The sequence below is a fragment of the Urocitellus parryii genome, chromosome 10 (genome assembly GCF_045843805.1).
Source record: "Urocitellus parryii isolate mUroPar1 chromosome 10, mUroPar1.hap1, whole genome shotgun sequence".
Lineage (NCBI taxonomy): Eukaryota > Metazoa > Chordata > Mammalia > Rodentia > Sciuridae > Urocitellus > Urocitellus parryii.
In genome coordinates this window covers 52748972-52764994 of record NC_135540.1, presented here as the reverse complement: position 1 = coordinate 52764994, position 16023 = coordinate 52748972, and the positions used below count along the sequence as shown (strand labels likewise).

The 16023-nt window shown below is 34.4% G+C and overlaps 1 protein-coding gene across 1 annotated transcript in view; it reads right to left on the bottom strand.

Moving 5' to 3' along the window:
- Gstcd (glutathione S-transferase C-terminal domain containing) overlaps positions 1-16020 on the bottom strand; it is a 169752-nt gene extending 153732 nt beyond the window's left edge. The window contains exons 1-3 of the mRNA XM_077803384.1: positions 15857-16020; positions 6493-6933; positions 5331-5798 (exon numbers count right to left, since the gene is read on the bottom strand). Of these exons, the coding sequence (XP_077659510.1) occupies positions 5331-5798; positions 6493-6921 (897 nt within the window). The 5' untranslated portion in view covers positions 6922-6933; positions 15857-16020. The remainder of the gene's footprint in view (positions 1-5330; positions 5799-6492; positions 6934-15856) is intronic.
- Positions 16021-16023: the final 3 nt, after the last annotated feature.

Below are 16023 nucleotides of genomic sequence, written 5' to 3'. Positions count from 1 at the left end.
GTTATTCATAGAAGTCATAAATACTAAATATTTCATAATATATGAAATGATTATTTTAATAACTAAAGTTGGTAATAAGAGGGGAGGAGTCAGGCATAAGAGGATCTAGAAATCATATGACTAGGAAAACAAAACAAAACATTGTCTTCCCTAGTTCTATGGATGCTGAATACATAAGATATTTGATATTTAAAATGCCTGTCAACATTTAAACAGTTCCTGAATCTCTTTTACTTTTAATATTTTTAATTCTGAGATAATTTTGGTTGCCATTACTGTTTTCCTTCAGTTTTGAAGAAAACAGAAATATTAAATAAGAAAACAATAGTTGATCCATATTACATAATTTAGTGAAGCACCAACCTTCAAATACACAGTTTTTCATTAGAAGTCTTTTTTGTTAGTTAGTAGAGATATTTGAAATGGTAGTAACACAAAATGAGAATAATATATAATATTATATTATAATATATAATATCTGATTCTTTAGAAGTGGAAAGGGTGAAATGATTCAAAGAAAGAAAAATGCAGCTCTTAAGAACCAACTGGAAATAATCAAAAGGGATAAAGATGGACATTACATACTGCTCAAGGGAACCATACACAAACAAGACATAACAGTCATAAATATGTATGCTCCAAACAATGGGGCAGCTATGTTCATCAAACAAATTCTTCTCAAGTTCAAGAGTCAAATTGATCACAACACAATAATTTTGGGTGACTTTAACACACCTCTCTTACTACTGGTAGATCTTCCAAACAAAAATTGAATAAAGAAACTATAGAACACAATAATATAATCAATAACAGACTTAACTGACATATATAGAATATTTCAACCTGCATCAAGCGGATAACACTTTCTTCTCAGCAGCACATAGATCCTTCTCTAAAATAGATCATACAATATGCCACAAAGCAACTCTTGGCAAATACAAAAAAGTAGAGATACTACCATTAATTTTATCAGGTTAAAATGGAATAATATTAAAAATCAATGACAAAATAAAAAATAACAATTACTCCAACATCTGGAGACTAAACAATATGCTACTTATTAACAATGGGTTGCAGAAGACATCAAGGAGGAGATTAAAAAATTCTTAGACATGAATGAGAACATGAACACAACATATCAATATCGCTGGGACACTATGAAAGTAGTACTAAGAGGAAAGTTCATTGCATGGAGTTCATTCCTTAAAAGAAGAAAAAGTCAACAAACGAGTTACATCTCAGCCCTAGAAAAAAAACAAATCAACAGCAAAAGCAGTAGAAGGCAAGAAATAATCAAAATTAGAGCTGAGATCAATGAAATCGAAACAAAAGAAACAACTGAAACAATTGACAAAATAAAAAGTTGTTTTTTAGAAAAATAAATAAAATTGACAGACCCTTAGCTATGCTAATGAAGAGAAGGAGAGAGAAAACTCAAATTACCAGAATAAGTGATGAAAAAGATAATATCACAACAGACACTACAGAAATACAGAAGATAGTTAGAAATTATTTTGAAAACTTATACTCCAATAAAATAGAAGACATTGAAGGCATCAACAAATTTCTTAAGTCATATGATGTGCCCAGATCGAAACAGAAAGATATACACAATTTAAACAGACCAATATCAAATGATGAAATAGAAGATGCCATCAGAAGCCTACCAACCAAGAAAAGCCCAGGACCGGAAGAATAGACAGCCGAGTTCTACAAGACCTTTAAAGAAGAACTAATACCAATACTCTTCAATTTATTTCAGGAAATAGAAAAAGAGACAGCACTTCCAAACTCATTCTATGAGGCCAAAATCACCCTGATTCCAAAACCAGGCAAAGGCACATCAAAGAAAGAAAATGATCTCAAATGAACATAGACAGCAAAATTCTCAATAAAATTCTGAAAAATCGAATACAAAAATAAATCAAAAGATTGTGCACCATGATCAAGTGGGATTCATCCCAGGGATGCAAGGTTGGTGCAACATATGGAAATCAATAAATGTAATTCATCACATCAATACACTCAAAGATAAGAATCATATGTTCATCTCAATAGATGCAGAAAAAGCATTCAACAAAATATAGCCTCCCTTCAAAACACTAGAAAAACTAGGGATAACGGGAACATATCTCAACATCCTAAAGGCTATCTACGATAAGTGCCAAGCCAACATCATTCTAAATGGAGAAAAATTGAAGGTATTCCCTCTAAAAACAAGAACAAGAAGGGATGCCTTATTTCACCACTTAACATAGTTGTTGAAATACTGGCCAGAGCAATTAGACAGATGAAAGAAATTAAAGGGATATGTATAGAAAAAGAAGAACTTAAATTAGCACTATTTGCTGATGATATGATTCTATACCTAGAAGACCCAAAAAACTCCACCAGAAAACTTCTAGAACCAGTAAATGAATTCAACAAAGTAGCGGGATATAAAATCAACACCCATAAATCAAAGGCATTTCTGTATATCAATGACAAATCCTCTGAGAGGAAAATGAGGAAAACTACCCCATTTACAATAGCCTCAAAAAAAAAAAAAAAAACAACTTGGGAATCAATTTAACGAAAAAAGTGAAAGATTTATACAATGAAAACTACAGAACCCTAAAGAAAGAAATCAAAGAAGACCTTAGAAGATGGAAAGATGGTACCTTGCTCTTGGATAGACAGAATTAATATTATCAAAATGACCAAACTTCCCAAAGCACTATACAGATTTAATGCAATTCCGATCAAAATCCCAGTAGCATTCCTCATAGAAATAGAAAAAGCAATCATAAAATTCATCTGGAAAAATAAGAGACCCAGAATAGCTAAAGCAATCCTTAGCAGGAAGAGTGAAGCAGGTGGCATCACTATAACAGACCTTAAACTATACTAGGGAGCAAGAGTAACAAAAACAGCATGGTATTGGCACCAAAACAGACTGATAGACCAATGGTACAGAATGGAGGACACAGAGACTAACCCACAAAATTACAATTATCTTCTTTTAGACAAAGTTGTCAAAAACATGCACTGGAGAAAATATAGCCTCTTCAACAAATGGTGCTAGGAAAACTGGAAATCCATATGCAAAAAAATGAAATGAAACTCCTAACTCTCACCATGCACAAAACTCAACTCAAAGTGGATCAAGGACCTAGGAATTAAACCAGAGACTCTGCATCCAATAGAAGAAAAAGTAGGCCCTAATCTTCATCATGTGTGACTAGGCTCCAACTTCCTTAATAAGACTACTATAGCTCAAGAATTACAACCAAGAATCAATAAATGGGATGGATTCAAACTGAAAAGTTTCTTCTCAGCAAAAGAAACAACTTGTGTGGTGAATAGAGAGCCTACATCTTGGGAGCAAATTTTTACCCCTCACACATCAGATAGAGCACTAATCTCTAGGGTATATAAAGAGCTCAAAAAGCTAAGCACCAAAAAAAAAAACAAATAACCCAATCAATAAATGGGCCAAGGACCTGAACAGACACTTCTCAGAAGAGGATATATAATCAATCAACAAATATATGAAAAAATATTCATCATCTCTAGCAATCAGAGAAATGCACATCAAAACTACTCTAAGGTTTCATCTCACTCCAGTCAGCTATTATGAAGACAAACAACAATAAGTGTTAGCGAGGATGTTGGGGAAAAGGTACACTCATACATTGCTGGTGAGACTGCAAATTGGTGCAGCCAATATGGAAAGCACTATGGAGATTCCTTGGAAAACTGGGAATGGAACCACCATTTGACCCAGCTATCCCTCTTCTTAGTCTATATCCAAAGACTTAAAAACAGCAAACACGGGGACACAGCCATATCAATGTTTATAGCAGCATAATTCACAATAGCTAAACTGTGGAACCAACCTAGATGCCCTTCAGTAGATGATGGATAAAAAAAATGTGGCATATATACACAATGGGATATTACTCAGCAATAAAAGAGAATAAAATCATGACATTTGCAGGTAAATGGATGGCGTTGGAGAAGATAATGCTAAGTGAAGTTAGCCAATCCCAAAAAACAAATGCCAAATGTTTTCTCTGATATAAGGAGGCTGATTCATAGTGGGGTAGGGAGGGGGAACATGGAAGGAATAGAGGAACTCTGGATAGGGCAGAGGGGTGGGAGGGGCAAGGAGGGGCAGAGGGTTAGCAAGGATGGTGGAATGTGATGGACAATATTATCCAAAGTACATGTATGAAGACACGAATTTGGTGTGAACATACTTTATATACAACCAGAGATATGAAACATTGTGCTGTATATGTGTAATAAGAATTGTAATGTATTCCGCTGTCATTTATTTTTAAAAAAATTTTATTTAAAATTTTTTTTTTAAAAAAAAGAACCAACTTGAAGATTGGAGCAAGCTAGCTTTCCATGTTCATTCTGATATATTTTCACCCTATTCTTTTTTACTCCAGAGAGGATAAAACATAGGTATAATAGAGATAAATACAGATACAGATAGATCTCTCTACTAGGAAAGAAAATGTTCCATCCATTTCTCCCACAACATAAAATAGCATTTAATCCTATAGAGAACTAAAAAATATACAAACAAGGATAAAATCTTTCTGATTTGATAATACCTGAAACAATGAGATTAATATTTTAGGTGATTACTTAATTATAAAATATAGCTGATAAGATTTTTTTGTTTTTGTTTTTTTATGCAAGACCCCCTAATATTATAAGGTGATTACAACAATTTGAAATTCATGGTAACAATTACTACCATTATGGTAATTTAAAAGTCATAATAATTCATTCATTTTTCTTTTTATTGATTATATTAGAGTGTATGTGAGTTACAACTGTAACACTACCTAAGATAATCAACCTAATAGGGAAAAGGTTTATTTTGTCTCAGTTTGAGATTTCAGATCATGGTTACTTCATCCTCTTAATTTGGGCCTGTGGTGACAGCTTATAACAGCAGGAGCCCATAGTAGAAGAGGCCTATTAACCTCATAGCAATCAGGAAGTAAAGAGAGACCCAAAGTGGCAGTGTTCCAACCCTTTAAAGGGTGTGCCCCCAGTAATGTAACTTCCTTCCATTAAGCTCCACATTCCTAAAGTTTCCACCCTTGGGGAAACCTGGGGAAGCCTTCAACACATGAGCCTTTTGGGGACTGTCAAGATCCAAATTACAACAAAGAGTTCTTATTATCTCCATTTTAAAGATAAAAAGAAATGGAGACAGATATTAACAATTTGCTCAGAACATAATGATTAATAGAATTGGAATTCAAACTAAGCAGATTCATAGATTGAAACTCAAAGTAACATAAACACTTTAGATAAAATCTTACCAAAAAATGATGGATACAGGGCATAAGCACGATATCTGCCAAAGTGAAGTAAAGCCCTTCTGCAAACACATGTTCCAGAGGTGGAAGGTCAGAGGCTTTTGCTTTCCTTATGTGAGAAGGCTCCCTGTTGGTAGTAACTGGTTCCTCCTGCACTCTGAGCTTGGAGAATGCCATGTTCAATTCCAGACTCTTGGATGAAGAGTCCAACTCTTCAGACATTTCCTCTGTTTGGACCTTGCTCTTTGCTTTTCCCTTAGCAAGGGCAGGCTTAACTGCAGCAGTCTTCTGTTGTTTTAGCTTCTGCCTGCGGAGTTTGTCATCATTGTGCACTCTAACAGGTTCACTAAGCTTTTTCTCCAGCTGTAGTACTTCCATAGGTATAGTTGGGAGCTGGTCAGAAGACTCTCTGAGAAAATTCTCAATAGCCAATGGGATTGTGAGTTCACATAGCCTGGTCCACTGACTAACCTATAAAACAAAATAAGAAATGAAAGGATTCTTCATTCTCAATATAACTTGACAAAAATAACTCTTATTGAGAAATAACACTGGTTTAGATCATTTAAGTCTTGGTGCAAATCATTCCTGGGCTATGTTTTATGCTTTATGGAGATATTAGTACAGTGCTTCAGACATGAAAAACATTAAACAAATGTTTTGCAAGGCTGTGTCCTCTTACTGAATAAGCATTACTTCCCAAAGTTTTAAAAATACATCTCCCCACACACAAAAAAAAAACAAAAGCACATGACTTCCAAAGCTCTACTACTTGAGCTCCTGTTTATATGTAAATATTTCCTTTAAAAATTCTCTAAGTAGGCAAAAGGGATGTGGCTCAGTGGTAGACTTTGCCTGATACAGCAAAACAGAAAAATAAATAAAATTAAATTAAAATAAAATACATAATCCTCAGTGTAACTGAAATAAAGAATAAAAACAAGTTATTCTCTTTAAAAATGTCTTCAAGCTTCATAAATTAAATCCAAATTCTTATTTTTCAATACTTCAGTGTAATACTGACATACATGAAGGACTACTTTATTTCATTGGTTCTCTGGGTTTATAAATAAATTTTATTCGTAACTGAAAGTGAAAATAAATGGTCAAGTGAATATGTTATTATCACTGTGTAGTTTTAAATAACAAGAGACCTTATACTTACTTCAGCGCAGGCTTTCAAACAAGTCTTTTTAAAACCCAGAAGTTCCAAAATTTCCTTCCTTGAAGGGTCTGCTTCATATGATTTCTGGATAATGTGTCTTAGTACAACCGCAAGTCCTGCTCTACAAAAATTGTCTGGTCGTTCTACCACCGCAGGTAAACAGCAATTCTGGACTATTGGTGGGAGCTCCTCCTTTGAGATAACCTGAATTTCAACATCCTGGAACAACACATCTCTAAGTAGATCAATATCTGTACTTTCTCTGGTGAGGACTAAGTAAACTTTAAATATTTTGCAGTCACAGTATGATAACAAGAATAAAGTCACAGCTGTATGAAGAGGAAAGATGCATCCTTCTGTTTGGTGAGAAAAGTCCAGGTATAGATATTCTTCTGTAAGACTTTTCTTAATGCCTTTCATTTTCTTCATTCATTGGGCCACCTAAAGCATAAATTGAAGTAATTATAGGCCTTGAATAGAATTTGATAATTCAGAAGCTAAAATTTAAAAAATGAATGTTTTAAATCAGTAAGACTTTGTGAAGTTATATGTGTCTCTCAAGACTGAAATAATGTCTTCCAAAAGAAAACTTTCCCCCAACTTGTGAAATTAACTAGTCTCAGAACACAGTTTTTAACTTCTTAATTTTTCTTTTTCTTTACATCCCCATAACTAATTAATAGCAGCTCTATCTTCCGAGTATATTTAGGATCTAATTATTTCACAACATTTCCATTGCTTCCACTGTGACCCCAGTCATTACCACCTTTTATGAATTACAACAAATGCTTCCTATCTTTGCTTTACATCTTACCTCCCCTCTAGTCTATTGTCAAAACAGCAGCCAAAGTGATTGTTTAAAATGAAGTATTGCCATTACTCAGTTCAAACCCTCCAGTGTCTTCCAAGTATACGGGTAGAAGATCCAAAGTTCCTATAGTGGTCTAAAAGATCTCCTTTCATGTGTTCTTTGTTCTTCTTCTTAACTTTCCTCATTGCTCACTGCTCCAACTAAAGTAAATTGTTATTTCCTACAAAAACTCTGGGAGCATCTCCTACTTTGGGGCCTTTGCATTTGTTGTTTCCAGAATCTAGAACACTCCCTTAAGGTATTTCTCAAAGGCACTGCTTAAGGAGACCTTCCCTGGCTACTCTTTTTGATATTGTAAATCCTAATCCTATTCTCCCTGAAAACAGAAAATTTCTATGCTTTAATTTTCTCCATAGCAATTATCACAATTATAGCATACTGTTTATTTGGTGTCTCCTAACTAGAATAATCCATGAGAGTAGATATTTTGTTTTGTTAACCACTATGCCTGAAGCAGGGACTACTATATATTTATGTATAATAAAGAAGTATTTGTTGAATGAATGCATGGATAAGTACATATATAGGGTGTTTTAAAGATGCATACACACAAACTTGAGGTCAAATTATTTCTTTAAGAGTTCTGTCAATTATCAAGATTTCTTGAGTCATAAATTTTCTGGATCCAGCATCTTCCATGTTCTAATACATAAATAGTGATTCCAAAACTGACACTAGATGGTGCTCTTTAAAACCACTGGCCACACAAGAATGTAAAAGGAAAATGGCATATAGAAGGAAAAAAAATTGTTTTGTTTTAAAGCCTTAAAAAGTACACATGCAACTTTATCATTTAAGTGCATTTGAAATGTTAGTGTACCCTTAATTTTAGAAAACCTTCAAATTTTCGTTTAATACTCTATATTCCTCTGGATTTTTGTTATTGTTGTTCATCAAAAGCATGAGTCATCCCTGTTTAATTAATTTTCTTGGTTCAACTATATTTTTCCTTCTATGAAAGAGTTTATAATCCATTATAGCAAAGAAATGTAGTGAAGTACCCACTTATAAAACTTTTTGGTAACATAAATACTGTTATTTTTGTTGTTATTGTTGTTGTTGTTGAAACATAGAGATCTGTACCATGGTTACTTTATTAAAGGATTATCTGAAAAGCTGGGCACAATGGTACATGCATATAATTCCAGGAACTCTGAAGATTTAGGTAGGTGGATTACAAGTTTCAGGCTACTCTCCAGCAACTTAGAAGCTCAGCAACTTAGTGAGATCCTGTCTCAAAATAAAAAATTAAAAGGACTGTGATGTTGTTCAGTGGTAAAGTATTCCTGCCTGGTTTAAATCCCCAGAACCACCCCCCACCCCCCGCAAAAAAAAAAAAAAAAAAAAAAAAAAAAAAAGGAAGAAAGAAAGAAAAAAAAGATTATTTAAGAACAATCATTTTTTAACCTGTGGAAACCACAATCCCCCCTAAGATTGATTTATTTTATTGATTTATTTATTTTTTTTGGTGGGGGAGCACCTAGAACTCATTTATTCAAAACAAAAGAGTAAAGGATATTTATTAAAGTTAACATTCACAGGTAAAAAGAACCAACCATACTTTCTAGGAAATCTCTTTGAGGAGTTTACCCTAGAAATTTACAGCTGATTAATTTGTCAATCCTCTTGAATTATTCTCCTGACAGTGGACTATAACGAAAATACCTAAGTGCTTTAAGAAGGTAGATTTAAAGGAAACATGATCAATTACCTCATTTATTTAGCAGTATAAAAATAGTAACTATACAACTAGTCCTGCTAGTACTTTCTATTAAAAAAATAGCAGGTTATTTTAAAGCTTTTGAATTAAGTATGGAGATGGGGGATGGGAACATATTTATATTTGCCACTTTCTAAGGAACATAAAAAGTATGAAAATATTCTCTAAACTTTCTTCACTAAGAGCCCTTAATAAATATTAAATGTCACCAAAATAAAATAAAAATGCCTATGATGAAATCCAAACTTTGAGATACCCAAAGGAAAAGTACTGTGAATGGTGTATATAAATACATAATTTTTCAATATAGATGTTGCTATTTTATCTTGGGAGATTAAAATTTTTACCTAATCTTTTTTACCTAAAATTTTTACCTCTTAGAGCTAAAAACAAAACCCTCCTTGGGCAACTTCTCCCCATTATGGTTTTAAAATAAATCTTAAATATTTAGTAAACCTGTACAAATTTTATCTCTTTCTTTTTTGGGGGGAGGTGGTACAGGGATTGAACTCAGGGGCACTCAACCACTGAACCACGTCCCAAGCCCTATTTTTCTCATTGAGTTGCTTAGCACCTTGATGTTGCTGAGACTGGCTTTGAACTCAAGACCTTCTTGCCTCAGCCTCCTGAGCTACTGGGATTACAGGCGTGTGCCAACTCGCCCAGCTACATAACTTTTGAAAACTTGCCCTGAGCCTTGAATTTTACAAAAAAGAACATAGTTTTTGTTAGAAGTTCAAATACCACACACACACACACAAATTCATTTTCTCTTCTTTTTCTACCTTGAGAATTTCTAAGTTCATTAATTATATGTCATGAGCTTTAAGAAAGTAGGTACCATAGAAGCAACTTCTGGGTCTCCAGGGCTTCTGGGAATGACTTGTGTTACACCATATTATATTTTGCCATGCACAGAGATAGTTTCATTTGCTCTTTCTCTGCTTTTACATGTGCCACTCTGTAAGCACTCCTGAGAAGGAGTGAAAAAGCAGAAGACAAAACCACAAACTTCAGAAGCCAAACAGAGCTAATAATGTGTGCAGCTCTTCCCTGGACACACTAATGTGCTTGTATTTCTTGCAGAAAGAACAAATAACTAAAAAGAAAAAAAATGAAGCATTAGATTCATTACTTCAGAATCAAGTTCAAATGGTTGCACTAATCACAGCTTTAAAATTTAGGCATTTAGACTTTATCTGCATTCTCAGTCTAATTAATAGACTTTGGCTTTGATCAATTAAAATGTTTCATATATAAAAAAGGGAAATGAGTTTAGAGGTTTTTTTAAATATCAAATCTCCTTGCTACTTAATTCCAGGCATGTTTTCATGAAAATGTTTGTGTGTGTGTATTTATGACAAAAAGGGAGGGAAAAGGAGAGAGGGAGAGAGAGGGAGAGAGGGAGAGAGGGAGAGAGGGAGAGAGGGAGAGAGGGAGAGAGGGAGAGAGGGAGAGAGAGAGAGAGAGAAGAAGGAGGAGGAGGAGGAGGAGGAGGAGGAGGAAGAGAGAGAAGGAGGGGGAGGGAGAGAGAGAACAGTAAATACTGAAAATAAGCATGTTTCTCCATAAGCTGGAAAAAAGTTCAAAAGTGTTGTGCTCAAAATCAAAACAAGCTCTTTGGCAACTAAATATTACATAATAAGTCATACACTATACAAGAACACCAAAAAGTTTGTTATGCAGCATATTATAAGCCAGTGATTTTTTTCATTAAAAAGGGAAATAATTGAATTTATAAGGGGAATTTTGAAAACACTCAGAATAGACATTTTTTTCTAATATAAATAATACTATTAGGGGTGTGGCTGTAGCTCAGTGGTAAAGCACCTGCCTCACATGGGTAAGGCACTGGGTTGATCCTCAACACCACATAAAATTAAAGATATTGTGTCCATCTACAACTAAAAATTATTTTTAAAAAATAGTACTATTATATAAACTTAGAATTTTATAAATTGAAATCCATTGCAATTTTATTGAAGCAATAATTTAACCAAAGAGAAAATCATTAGAAATTTTGTTATTTTAAGTGAAGGTATTAGTCTCAATAACTCTTGAGAAAGATCTCTAAGGATGGCAAATTCGAGGCCAGCCTTAGCATCACAGTGAGACCCTGTCCCAAAATAAAAAATAAAATGGGTTCAGGATGTAGCTCAGTGATTAAGCATCTGTGGTTTTAATCCCTGGTACAAAAACCAAACCAAACCAAAACAAAACAAAAAACTCCATTCCAAAGGCTGGTTTATTGGGTTATTTGATGATTCTCAGTACTGGATTAAGTTTTGGGGCAGTTCCTTGCTAATTTCTTTTACTGGATACTTCTCAGACCTGTCAGTGACCCACAGCTCAGGGCTTTGCCCTCTATACTCAATCTTTTGATTACTGGATTTCAAATTTTTGATCATGCCATACAATATGAAATGAATTTTATAATATCACTATGCACAGAATAAAAATGAAACAAAAATGTCATGAAAAAATACTTAACTCTACTACGTGGGATAAATCTATTATTTTTAGTTCATACTTTTTCTTTCTTTTAAAATGCTATTAATTCAATAAATTGATTTCATGAGCCATTAATGGGATACAATTCACACTATGACATCACTGTTCTAGGTGATCTCCAGTGCCAGTTTTAAATATCATCTGACTCCCATATATTTATACCACAGCCATATCCTCTCCTCTGAACTCACTCCTACATCCTATTTGACATCACCACCTGGATATTTTTCCAAACCTATTCCTTTTTCCTTATTGATCCTGTTTTTGGTCAAATGAAATCCTGCTCAACTGTTTTTTCCTCTCATACCCTGACATGTCTACCTTTGAAATAGACTAAATTTAATTTCTAATTGCCTCTCTCATTACAAATCTAAGTCATCACCTAGTCTTAAAAGTACTACTAAAAAAAAAAAGCCTATTAACAACCCCCCTCAGCCCCATTCTCCACATAATATTGTACTCTCCAACAAGTCAGAGTGATCCTTTAAAAATATAAATTAGTTCACGACCCTGCCCAAAACTACCCAATGATTCCCCTGATACTTAGAATAAAATCCAGATGTCTCATATGGCCTATGAGGATTAATGAGATCCTACCTATCCTTTTCTGACCTTATCTACTATTCTTCCTCACCCCCTGTAAGGGTCCGGCGAAACGTCGGAGGAAGAGACCACAAGAGACTGTCTTATGCAACAGCAGAAGGGAGGGTTTATTTGGAGACCAGCATGCTGGGGCTCAGAGCTCACTATAGCAAAGAGAGAGCCCTGAGAACAGCTTAAGCAGAGCTTATATACTTTCCTTGGAGAGGGCAGGGAGAGAAGTTACATTTTGTAGTTTGGCAGTTGGGGACAGCTCATTCTGGGAACAAGATTAGCAAACAGTTCACAGTTGGGGACAGCACATTCTGGGAACAAGATTAGCAAACAGTTATTAAGATTTCAACAGTGTTTTGTTAAGCATATAGAAAAATGGAGTGACAAGTACCTATTTTATTAACCTTTCACCCCTTTCAACAATAGTTTTTGCTGTTCTTGGAAGATGTCAGGAACACTTCCACTTGAGAATTTTTGTACTTGCTATTCCCTTTGCTCAGAATGCTTCTGTCCAAGATACTCACTTTCTTCACCTCATTGATTTCTCTGCATAAGAATTATCTCAAAATAAGCAGCCTCTCCTGACTACCTGAATGGAAAAATCTCTCCCAATCACTTTCTAGCTTCTTATCCAGCTTTTTTTTTTTCCTTTGTAGCACCTATTACCTGACACATCTCCAATACTTAATAGTGCTCAAATTTTAGTTCAGGGAATGAATAAGGAATGAATATACAAATTAATGGCAATAATTACTACCTTGAGAATACTCTATTGAGAAATTTATTCTTGGTAAATACAAGCCTCATTCTTTATGATGCCCTCTTTCAAATTCATCTGTTTGAAGGATAAAGGCAAATTAATAAGGAAAAAAAAAAAAAACAAGATCACCTTTGTGAGCTAATTCACAAAAAGTATAACTGGAATACACCCAAACTTCTGAATAAACTATAAAAATTTTTGTTATATTGATATTTAGGCAAAAGAAGTAAGAATCTAAAGTAGATTCTATATACTTATCTAGCAAGTACAACATTTATATAATAAGAATTATAAAATAATGGATAAGAGCCCAGACACTTGGCCAAACTCTATTCTGGTTCTTAGTACCTATAAAACTTTTCTTCACCTTCATTTTCTCTTTATAAGAATACTAATAACAGTACCTATCATATATTGTGCTGTGAGAACAAAACAATGACTGTCACATAGTAAGTCTCTAAATTCCAGCTATTATTATTCTCTTTGTTTTTCTCAAGTGCTGGTCAAAACCAGACCCTTGCACATGTTAGGTAAGCATTCTATCACTGGACTATTTCCCCAGCCCCTATTATTCATTTATAACTTATCTCTGAATTCTTTATCCACTGACTTTATTGAAATACACAAATGTTGAGGCACAAAAATCCAAATTTTGCTTTACATTCCAAAATTTCTTCTCAGGAAAAGTAGGGAATATTACATATTTTTTCCATCAAATTCTGGAAAAACTTGGTAACTGAGGCTAAAAGTCAGGGAGTCATAAAATGGTACACTAGAAATGGGAAACTCTTTAAATCCACATATTAACCAACAATATTGTACAAAATAAGTAGTTTGACACAATTTACAAGTATTAAAAAATACTTGTTTTAAAGATTAAAATTTAAACCTGTGTAAATTCTCTCATGTCAAATTGCTCAGCTTTTTGAATAATTAGAACTTAATTCATATTTTATACCTTTCATAAACAGCACTATTTGTTTTCAAATTCTATCATATTTTATTACAATGATACAAGTCTTTAAAAAAAAAAGAAACAAAAAGCTTAGTTCTCCAAAGATAGACAATGCTAATTACCTTAAATATTAAAGAACAAGGAAAATGAAATCTGAACTTCTCCAGCATTTATTACATTACATAAAGAGGAGGCAGGAGATAGTTAAGTTCTAAAGGATAAATCCGATGAATAAAATTAACTGCTTTCTTATCTGGGCTAGAACTTCAAAAATAATTTTAAACTAAAAAAGAACTTACTATAACCCTAGTCATAAAAGTAACTTTGCAATCTTTCTGGAGAAGCAGGGTATCATCTGTTGCCATGGAGTCAATTCTGGCAGCTAAGCTTGACCTCATAATTAACAGGGATCCCCAGCATGAAATACTTAAAAGATTAGAAACATTAGCAAGCCCGACACAAAAATTACTGAATTTTTACAGCACACAATACCTGTTCTTGTTATGATCTACATAGTTTAAAACCCTGCATTCCAAGTACTAATCATAACAGAATTCAGTAGGCTACCCTGAATACTTATGGATAAAAACACATATACCAGGTACCTGTACATATTGCATATGACAGATATGTCAGTTGGCTACCTTCATGGGTAACCTCAGAACTTGTTAGTTGCAAGGCCTGCTAAATTGTTGCTAATAGAAAGGCAAATTGGATATTAAGTATTCTTATTTCACATAGGCCACTATATAAAAGTTACAAAGTAAAATATGTTTAAAGCAAAACTCAATGGGCCCATTCCTACAGAAGTTCAAGTTTGGGCTTTGTTTCAAGTAGGGAAAACACATAGGAATGTAAATAAAATAATAAACTAATAAAACAGTTCTCAAATCTCAGACTTTGTCAGTCTTGTTCTTGAAGAGTTAGGCTTCTTAATATGATGTCTTCAGGTGTAACTCAAACACAATTTCAAGTAACAGATATGCTTAGGGCAATCATATCAGTAGCATATACTTTCCCCCAGGAGTTAAGAAAATATAGCTTAATGTCTGATTTATTAAATATGACAGCAAATCACTCAGTTGTGTTTAATATTAGTTTATTTTCATAATATCTAAATGACCATATTTACATGTTTAAAATTATCATATCATTAGTTCTTGCAAGCTTTTGCATTTTCTATTGTAAACATTTTCTCCAGATGAGCTTTAAAAACACAGAAATTATTCATTTATTCTTTATCAATAATTTAGAACGAGATATACTAAGTGCTACCATTCATTCGAGAATTTATGATAAGGAATAAGATCTTGGCATTAAGAATAAAGAGAGGGAAAAAAGTCACCTAAATCCAAAACCAGGTAGGAGGTGAAATGGGAAGTACATGTATGAGAAAACATTTTTGAAGCCAGAGTAACTTTTATGCATGTTAAACAAATTTTCTATATAAGTTAATAACCAAAGAGAAACATTGCTTTGATAGTGTGACATGTCCTAAAATGATGCATATCGTGTGGAGTAACTATTAAATAGTATTCACTTCCTCCAATCAGGAAGAGCTGCAATGGAAAACTAAGTGACAAAAGTTAAAAGCATGATCCAAGAAGTCTTGTAACTACACTTAACAGCAAACGGCCCCGCAAACCCCAACAACTGGAAGTTGCTCCAGACCTCAATCAGTAAAGAATAGGTGAGAACTGGTTGGCGGAAACAGGACACCGCAAAAAAAAAGATGCTAAAGGGAACAAACCCCTCCACCTGCGCACCCTCACGAATTGTGGCCAGAAAGTCTGAGGTTTACTTAGGGTTGAAGAGACTTCGGAACAATGATTTCAAGTCCTTGCCCTTCCCACCTTTTCCGCGCATCCTCAACCCTGTCAACTCCTACTGCAAGAAAGGTGATTAAGGGGTCGAGGGGGCCGAGTGAGCCAGCCGCTAGAGCGCCCTCTTTACCTGGTCGCAGAGGCGCGGCCAGGCAGGGAGGGTGCGTGAGCGTGTCGGCGACACCTGCCGCCTGCGCCTTTCCGCCCGGCCGGAGCCGGGATGCCGATGCTACTTCTGCGAGCCACGGCCCGCCTCGCTTCCAGAGAGAAGAAAGAACAACAACAGGCAAGACGTCT